The 10,373-nt window shown below is 32.2% G+C and overlaps 2 protein-coding genes across 5 annotated transcripts in view; one reads left to right on the top strand and one right to left on the bottom strand.

Annotated features, from left to right (window-relative positions):
• The first annotated feature begins 247 nt into the window (after positions 1–247).
• On the top strand, positions 248–1,592 carry LOC143239238 (cuticle protein 16.8-like). The gene is made up of 3 exons (XM_076480148.1): positions 248–324; positions 568–642; positions 883–1,592. Exons 1-3 carry the CDS (start codon positions 316–318, stop codon positions 1,270–1,272), a joined length of 474 nt encoding a protein of 157 aa, XP_076336263.1. The 5' UTR covers positions 248–315; the 3' UTR covers positions 1,273–1,592.
• Positions 1,593–3,853: 2,261 nt separating this feature from the next.
• Positions 3,854–10,373, bottom strand: part of LOC143236499 (uncharacterized) — a 35,371-nt gene continuing 28,851 nt past the window's right edge. For all 4 annotated transcript variants that reach the window (XM_076474797.1, XM_076474795.1, XM_076474796.1 and 1 more), the window contains one exon: positions 3,854–10,223. In XM_076474797.1, coding sequence (XP_076330912.1) covers positions 8,668–10,223 — 1,556 coding nt within the window. In that variant the 3' untranslated portion in view covers positions 3,854–8,667. The remainder of the gene's footprint in view (positions 10,224–10,373) is intronic.

Here is a 10,373-nt window from a genome sequence, read left to right as displayed (position 1 = left end):
AGACAGGTCCCGACCTTTCCTTCTTTCCACTGCTACCTTTGCCTCCACCCAAAAGACCATTTAGTGAGACATTCCTCACCCAAAAAGTCAAGAATAATAACGATAATTAATTTATTAAAATAATAATAATAAAAAAAAAAACCCACCACTTAATCCTAATAACAATCCACGAAAGGGGACGAAGAGGAACTACAAAGTTCCTGAACACCCCAGTTGGAGAGAGAACTCTTCGGATTTCTCTCTCTCTAAACTGAACCCCTGCCACGTTAGTTTAGTTTAGTTATTTCTTCTCAGAACACTTCAAGACATAGAAAAATGTTTCAGGCAAGTATAGTAAGCTATTAAGTTATCTTGTGTTTTATATACTGAGATACAAAACAGAATATCAGATAAAATATCATCAAGTCAGAATCATACTATAATTTATGTTTTAACTTGTCAGTTATTAAATATAATTCAACAGAAGGCTCTAATTCTCTTTCATCTGATACTGATCTACGTTGCTTTGAAATAAAATCAAACACCGTTTATTAGAAATGGTTAATCTTGTGTGATTCACTCTATCAGGTTCTGGCTATTCTTGCACTTCTTGCTGCATCAGAAGCGGGATATACAGGGATCCATTCTGGTCCTGTCTACTCTGTAAGTATTGGATCTTGTTTGTTTTATTCATAATAATCGTTAAGTATTAAAACATCTGAAATACTCTAAGTAAGGTTGAAACAAGTAATAATAATGTTAAATCTTTCTTTCTAATAAAATATTGACGTTCGAATACCCAGTCCTGCCATCAAATACAGTTTTTATGGGAATATCCTGAAGACGGCAGCACATTATAAGCTACAGAAGTCTTAAAGTATTTGTTTTTCTATTTGCTAACAGGGAGGCTACGGTGGTGCTTATCAACCAGTTTATCCTTCTATTCCAACACCATACACTTTCGGTTATGTCGCCCCTGCCGATGGCGGTTTCAGTGCTCGCCAGGAATCTGGAGACGGATATGGCAGGGTAGCAGGATCATACAAAGTTTCTGATCCAGATGGACGTTTGAGAAAGGTCCATTACACAGCTGGTCCAGAGGGATTCAGAGCCCACGTGTACACCAACGAACCAGGCACCAAGACAAGCAACCCTGCTGACGTCATTATTCAATCTTCTGCCCCTGATCCCCCTCCATATTATCCACCAAGAATACCCTATGGTCATGGGGCTCATGGTGGAGGATATAAGAAAATTATTGTAGTTCCTGGAGGCGGCCCCTGGAAGTATTAGTGTTTCTACTATAAGAGAATCAGTGTTATACGAAACAATATCTGTCTTTCAGAATATCTTTCAATTGATAAAACTTGTATTATAAGTTAAGTGTATAAATACTGTTACAAGGTATTAAACTCAAACTCTTTAATGCTAACTTATTCTGTTCGTTACATAATAAATGGTTGATTTTACATGACTTGGTAAGTAGTTTTGTTACTGTCATGTATCCAACTAATCAATAGGCTTTACTTTGATGTATTGTGTATATTTGTTTGTTTTAGCTTCATGGTGAACCACTGTTGTTTGGGTGTAAATTATATATATATGTTTTTACATTTCAAATAAATCTGTCTTTAAAACAAATTAGAATGTTCCAGAGTATGTTCTGTATTGTTTAACCCTTGTTTTCTAAGTCCAGCGTCCATAGTTTCCATATGTGTACAGGTCACTTTCATCTTCGACTTGAGACTTAAATAAATGAGCATAAATTGTATTAATTACTGATAAAGAATATGGATACAAAATAAAACCAAAATTAAACAGCTACTTTTACTCTGTTGGTGAAAGTTTATGTTAAAATGTAGGTTTATAACTCTAATGGTGAACAATTAAAACAAAACGATAAATCAATAAAACAAGTGAAGGCAAACTTTAACCTGTGATTTAGGTTATTCGCGCTTTTGAATATTTTTTTTGTAATTGGATTAATGGGAAAGAAATAACAGATTGGTAACAAAACAGTTACACAATTTTTCCAGTGGAGAGAATATATAAGTATGCTTGGTAAACAATATTGTATTCAATTTTGTGTTTTGAGAAACCGAACAAAAATATTTAGATAAAATAAGGTGACTGGTTGAATATTTTATAAGTAATTTGTACGTATCAATCGACATATTATTCAACGTCAGATAGTGTCAAAATGAATTTGTTTATTTAACAGTTATGAATGTGTAAAAAGCATGGATAACACTTTACAATTAGTGCGCCATTGCCGAGATAGAAACCTGATACCATTGAAAAGTTGAACAGACTTTACACTTTGAAGTAACCTTGGCTAAAGTTCCTATTGATACAGAGTTATTTTCTATACATCCAAAATTATATATCATTATTTATCGTTTCTGTGTGGCACATGGATAACTGGTCACATTGCACTACTGCACGATTGGAATATTTCTATTTTTGTCGGGATTTAGATTCCTTGGGTGAACCTGGTAGGTTGAGGTACTATCTTGACCTCTTCCTCCCATATTCATGGGTGTTATTGACAATTTTATGACTGGTCAGTGTCAATTGTTGAAGGTAACATAAAAGGTGGTATTGATTTCACAAATGTCTATTGATAAGAAATCAAAACTCTTGTTAGGGTATGTCCATTTACGTTCTAACGTTCAACATTACACAGGGATACAATCTTTCATTTTGTTAGCTGATTCTATGTGTATACGTTTACATAAATATTCGTTTTATTACACTATATAATAGAGAACAAACTGATAAGATATGTATGTCTAACAATAGGTACCATACCACGAAAGTTATGGAACATATTTAAGGGTTATAGGTACCTAGACTTTATTTCTTTATGAATGATATAGCGATGTAGTGTGCATAACATTTCGTTTTTAAAATATTTTTTTAGTTATGTGTGAATGGCCTGCTCAAACGACTGTCATGAAGAGGTTGTATGTTTATGTAATAAATTATAATTTAATAAATATTTAATAGTGTCTGACAAGTTTATATTCCCGCTGTGATATCACCTAGCACATTACACGGTCACTATTGTTAGTTTTGCCCTGGGCAACTTAACAGACCACTCAAGCTCTTTAAAAACCGCGTTTGAGTAACCATAGAGACGAAAGTAAAAAATATATAAACCACCGTTTAACGGAGTTACATGTCTATGTTTCAGTAACAAAATTCAGTGGCATAGCGGCATGTCTGCGGATTTACAATTCTAGAAACCGGATTTCGATATCCGTAGAAGGTAGAGCACAGACAGCGCATTATGCTCAACTACAAACAACATTCAGCATAAAAACGGATCAGAAAATACTGAGGAAATTACAAGTTTTATTGTGTAAAAGACATAACCAGGTCCACCACGAATTGGGTGAATTACAGATACTTGTTTTATTACGTAAAAGACGTAACCAGGTCCACCACGAGTTTATTCAATTACAGATACTTGTTTTACTATGTAAAAGAAGTAACCAGGTCCACCACGAGTTAGGTGGGTGAATTACAAATGCTTGTTTTCGTATGTAAAAGACATAACCAGGTCCACCACGAGTTAGGTGGGTGAATTACAAATGCTTGTTTTCGTATGTAAAAGACATAACCAGGTCCACCACGAGTTGGGTGAATTTCAAAATTGATGCTCATTTTATAAAAACTGTAGGTTTTTTAAACTGAAACTTGCACTTCAAAAATTGTTTCTAGGTGAATATACAGAATCAGTATAAGTTACCTGTGTAAATTACAAGTTCATGGTTTTTTTCTTGCTTATAGCTATGTTAGTATAAGTGAGAGTGAGAATATACGTTTGTGAATCATAAGTGTTTGAAATTAATACTCTCAATAAACTGTAGAAAAATTAGAACCAATTTAATATCAGAACAACCAGTACAGTTAACATGCACTGTTACATTTACACAACCAGTACAGTTAGTTTGTCCATGTTAATATAATTGCTCATAATCAAGTCCTATCACCCATCAGATAAAATAATTATTCTCAGACTATGATGTATTGGTCACATACATATATATGAATGCTCCCTTACAGTGTAGTTAATATTATTCTGACTTCAGATTACTTAAGTAATTACCTTGGTGCACCAACATGTACTGAAGGGTGAGAAATATCGTAGATATAGGAAATAAGTTGTACATATGAGAAATTTCCATGCAGGTTTGGTGGAGAAACAGTGAATTCAATATGAAGAATATTATAGTGAACATCTTTAGGGTTACCACATACATATATAATGTATGTATGTATCAGTTATAAAGCAATAAACTCCTTGGAAGGAACAAAATATTCATTGTTTTCTGCGTTACACTGGGAATCCTGGTACAATAATGGTAGTAAACACACTGTGGGGTGCAACATATCACTAAAAATGGAAACTACTTTTAACTAGTTTTGCTAAACGTTCTTGAATTTTTTTTATACATTAAACTGGCTGAAAAAAGAAACAAGAGAAAGAAACATAAAACTAGAATATTTTATTAGAAGTGTACAGATGTTTTTCAATAGAGTTCACACTAATTTCTAATTTGCATTAGATAATGAAACCTTGTTACTTGTGTTGAAAATTTTCTTAATATGCTGTAATGTAGCTACTTGTTGAAGTTTAATTTTGGAATAAAAGTTTTGGCACAGGCAAAGAGAAACTAAATACAGATGTTTAAGAAAAACAAAACTGATGGGTAGTATTTCAAGAGATAGAATTTGACTTTTTTAACTTATAAAATCTTACTTCTAGCATGGATTGTGAGAATCAATAGTTTGGTATTACACTAATAGTTTAGATTTCTTATTAGAGTAAGTGTCATGGCTATTGATAGTACTTTATAGAGATCGTCCAACATAGGAGAAAACAGCAAAAACATGTTGACCTTTTAAATAAAAATTTTTCATCACAAGTAATAATATAATCATTTCTAAAATATATGCTTACAAATACCAGTTGATACACTAAGACTTTTAATCATGGTGAAACTTAATGACTGCGAGCTTTTGGCACCTACATCTGAGCCATCAACAATCAAATTGCCATCACAGGCCATATTTGTATTTTTAAAAACTTTTAACCCAGCACATAATGCACAGAACTACATTCAGTCAAAATGTAACTAAATGTTTTTGACATTGTCAATCAGAGAACTGAAAGTGATTAAAACTATCTCTTTTGATATCATGGCTGTCAATGCCACATGGTATCTGTTTCTGATAAACACTTTCATACATCATGGCTGTCAGTGCAACATGGTACCTGTTTCTGAAATACACTTTCACACCTCATGGCTGTCAGTTTCTGGGAGTGTCAGACCCCCAGCATTAGCATGTTGCTTCTGTTTAGCACAATGTGTTTACTTTTGATCTCACAAATTAGAACCTCACTTTAAACATTGTGCACAGGTCTGAAAAAGTACAAATGTGTTGTAGAAATTCATTTCTAATTAATTAAGGAATTAACATGTTTGTTTGTTGTATAACTAGTCACAAACAAGAAGAAATTAATTAATTAAACAGTTAACTTCAAGTTAAATATTACAATATCACAAGTGACATGTTGTTCATTTGTTGCATAATTAGCCACAAACACATATCAAAACAAATATTACATAGATGACTTTCAATCAATACTTCCTGGCCATATAATTATTTCTTTAAACACATCTTCAAAACCTTTGTTAAAATAATATCTTAGGTAACACTTTTTAAAAAAATATTATGCCATAACAAAAACAGTTTTCAGCTAGCAAACTAAATCACCACACTGCAATAATTTAATAAATAAATATAGTTATACATAAAGACCAAAGAAACATATCACACTCACTAAGGGTCTATATTTTTTAAAACAAACTATTTTTTTATGGCATAAACTTTTGGTATAAAGGAAAACAATTTCAAAATATGTAGAATCCAAGTTCAAGTCCAACTTTAGAGCTAAAACACTAACCTTGATTATAACTTATAAAAGAAAAACTAAAATTAAAATATCTTGTAATTTAATAGTCTGAATCCCTTTGTTTAGAAGAAACAATTTTTGGTTTTAGTGTTGGTTTATTTCTTTATCAAAATTTCTAATATAGTTGTTCCCTTTGATTAATTTTTAAGTTTTTAAAAACTTTTGTTGAATATTTGTAACTACTTTATGTTAGATAATTTAAAACAACCCTCTACTGAGTTACGTGATTCAGTATTTTACTGTTTTGTTGAATATTTGTAATTATGTTATGTTACATAATTTAAAACATAAGTTACATGGTTCATTATTTCCACTATTGCTTCAGTATACTCAGTATAAGCTTCTTTATCCCTTCCTATTCTAACTTTTAATGATACAAAAAATCTTTCTAAGGTAATATGTAACCCTAAACTAAACATTAAAGGTTTGTTTCAGATAAATATTATTAGATAGGAACAACTGTGTTTGACACACAGGTTTACAAAATTACCACTTCTATCCAACTAGTAAAGCTAACTGCTAAAAGTACCCTTTGTAGAAACTGTCTTCTGTTAAAATATTCAACATTTAAAAAAAACAACAACTGGTAAACTGAAAATTAAGAACTGACAAAAACAACTGTCTCATATATAAATGTTATAATTCACTCTTGACAATTTATTTTGGCACAAAGATTGCATGTGGATTTTTTGGTAGAATAGCACCTTAAGCACAGAACTGAATAGATGTTTACTTTTTCAAGATTATCAACTGTATACAGCAATATGACATTTTTATAATGTTATAACTACAGTATTTTTTGACAGATTTTATGTGACAAAACTAAATTATCAGAAACTAATGTTACGTGGTGCATTTTTAAAACATCTTGGGGAAATTTAGAGGCTGCAATATACAAATAGATAATGTTTATAAAAGAAAAATCTTTTAAAGTACTTTCAATTATACCCACATATTACCTTAACTTTTTACCATTAAGAAACAGTAAATGTCTATTTGAAAAACTAGGTATATATTTAACACTTTGCTAGATACGAGAGCTAAAAACTAGAGTACAGAGGACACAGTTAAATCTTAAACCTAGCTATATCACATACATATCAGGGCATCACACATGCACTAGTCAAACATCATAAAACAGTTCCACAATAACATTTTCATCTGGGTTTACATTAGCAAAAAGAAATCATACAATATTTAAAGAACTGACACAATTGTAGGTAGAGATCAGAGAATTATCTACAAGCTCTACCCTTCTTCTCGAAGAAATGTCTGATTTGTTGGTGATGCTTTGATTTTCACGTGAACTCAGATTTGAACGTCTAAGTACATTATTGAGACTTTAACAAAAACTTCTAAAAACAAGAATAAAAAATATCTACAAAATGACTACATATTCAATAACTCTTCATAATTATGTTTATACACATTTTTTTGCAACATGAATAATTTTTCCAGTATAAATAGAACAAAATGTACACAGTTTGTAAGAAATCTTAAATTTAAGATCATGTCATATGTCTTAAATGCACTGTACTTCAATCACAACAGACTAGTTCAAGACTAGGTACAAAACTGGGGAACTAACAGACTTCTCAGTTAAATGAAACACCATATTAATAAGGAAAAACATGTCTGGATACCACTTACTGAATCCTTGTACGAAAGAACATGCACGGTTATTTAATGATGCACTTTACACTTCTCATAATTTGAAGTGTTTACTTTAACCAGCAGTTACAAGGCATACATAGTCTATATGTTAAGTCACAAGTTCAGAGAATCCTGAAAATTTTCAAAAGTAAACAGTGTTGAGAATGAATACACTGTTAAGTGATGCAGTATATTGTACATGTATATTTTCAGTGTATAACTCTGGTATTGAAACTTAATGCATAATATACTAAAACATATCAAACATTAGCCCACTGTTGAGAACAGTGTCATAATGTAAAGAAATAATAGTAGCACCACAAACAGCTATAGGTTACATGTTTTCCTTAAAAGTGAAGGTCCAATTTCTTCCACACACTTTAATAGTGAAATACAATTTTGTACAATTAGATCCAATTTTACTTTTACACTATTACTCTCACTTTCTACTAACACAATTCCTCCTGTATGTACATTTCCACATAGGAACCAGAGATTTCATTTAACTTTGAGGATCATAAAATAGTTTGTACACATCCTTCCAAGTATACTTTAAATACAAAGAAAAAAACTTTAAACTTCTGTCCTTGATGCCATCTATAACACTGTATAACTTCTAAAGAAACAAACATATTCACAACTACATAAATCATACATGATACAGTAAGAATCATTAAAAGGGGGAGTTTGATATATTTCTAATAAATCCATGGTTATCTATACTTATTAAAAGGGGGAGTTTAACACATTTCTAATACATCCATAGTTATCTACGTTCATCAAAAGGGGAGTTTAATACATTTCTAATACATCCATGGTTTTCTACGCTCATTAAAAGGTAGAATTAACCATTGATATACTGGAAATATGTTAATTACATACATATATTTTGGACTATGGGAATAAGATCCAACTGTACTGATAGTTTCTAATAAAAAAGGTATACTTATTACTTATTCTACAAATATTCATGGTCTAACTAAACAGTTTGTACAATCTCAATGAATAAACTCTACTTCTATAATAGTAAATGTTTTTGCTTCTCCTTATCAAGCCTCTACTGGACCAATCCTCCACGGTGAAGAGTCCTCCACTATTGACATCTGCATACCTCTGTCCTTTGTTTGAGTTTCAACACTATCTGATGTTTCGTTAACTTGGGTATTATCTTCTTCAAGGTTAGTTCGTTTTATTTTGGTACCAGTAGAATTCATTTTCAAATTATTTTCTTGTTCATTCTTGTTTATTTTATCTTTATTTGCCACGTACTTAGTCAGCTGAGACGGCATAAGTAACTTGTAGGATTTTTGTTCTCGTTTTGATGGTATAGTTTCATAATAATTTTCACTATTGTCACTTTGGTTTGGAGTATTTTTATATGTATATTTAACTATTTCATCTGGAGATGAAAAGTTTAGTACTTCTACCTGGCTACTAGGATCAACTAGCTTATGAAAGAATTCTTCCACGTGATATGATGTATTTTCCCCCTTTTCCAAGTCCTGGTGGTGTATGTTTTCGTATCTTGGTCCACTGATACCATTATCTGCACCCGGAACAATTTCATAAGGTGGTTCACAAGAGGATGTTGGATGTAACCGAGGACCTTTAAGACACTCGTAACCAGGATCAGCCTCGTCTCTTTCTGTCCATGTCACTCCCCGTACCGTTTCATAATCAAGTTCACTCTGATGACTCTGAATCAGTGTCACAGGCTCGTAATTTGGATCCTTGTTACCATCGAACCCTTGTGGTCTTACCTTTTCATAATGTGAATCTGTTACATCAGAATCATTTCTCTGAAGGTTCTTAACACTTTCATATCCATGATGTTTTTCCATAACGATATCTTCTCTTAAAAAACCATTTACAGTAAAGTCTCCAACAGATTTTTGAGCAATGTTTTCATAGCCCAGATCTCGTACTTGTTCATAACCTGGGTCATTAGAGGTATCCTTTTCAGATCTTACTTGTTCATAATCAGGTTCATTAACAGTGTAGTTTTTACATTTTATACACTTGTGACGAATAACATCACTAACATAATTATGGCGTTTTAATGGATTATAACTTTGGCCATTGGCAGTGTTCACATGATGCTTTATTGGTTCATATCCTGGATCACTATCTTCGTTATCATCATCCTTGGTTAAAAGATCAATTGATTGAGTTCCTGGAGAAGTAGTAGGGAAAGAGCCATCTGTAGATGCACGAAAAACAAACACGTTCCCAGCATGGCAATGAACAGTGGAGGGAAGATCTGGTGAAATGTCCATAGCAAATGTTGGACTTCTGGGCGGAACTGGAGGACCAAACACATCATCAGTAGAATATCTTCCAGTTGCTTCAACACCTGATGTACTTGTAGAGGAGCCAAGCCTTTTTTTATTAACTTTGGCATACATTTCTTCAATATTTTGTGGTTCATTTTTGGATCTGGGATAAAAGCTCACTCCTTCGGCAATGTGAATAGTCTGTCGCTGTTTATTTGATTTATCAACTACAGAATAAAGGCTGGTCACATCCGTGAAAGGTAGGCAAACACTATCTTCTGATGTACCAATCATCTCATTGCTTTCAAAGGAAGTTACTGAGGCAAATGAAGCTAAAAGTATTTGATAAAAACACTTAAGAACATTAACCTTACTGGTCTTGTTTTGTTTAATATAATATAAAAACACTTAAGGAAACTAACCTTACTAGTCATGTGTTGTTTAATATTTAATAATGTCAATTAAGAACACTGACCTTAAAT

This window comes from Tachypleus tridentatus, chromosome 13 (genome assembly GCF_004210375.1).
Source record: "Tachypleus tridentatus isolate NWPU-2018 chromosome 13, ASM421037v1, whole genome shotgun sequence".
In the NCBI taxonomy this organism is placed as follows: Eukaryota; Metazoa; Arthropoda; class Merostomata; order Xiphosura; family Limulidae; genus Tachypleus; species Tachypleus tridentatus.
Note: the sequence above shows the minus strand (reverse complement) of the source record. Positions and strands in the feature narration are given on the sequence as shown.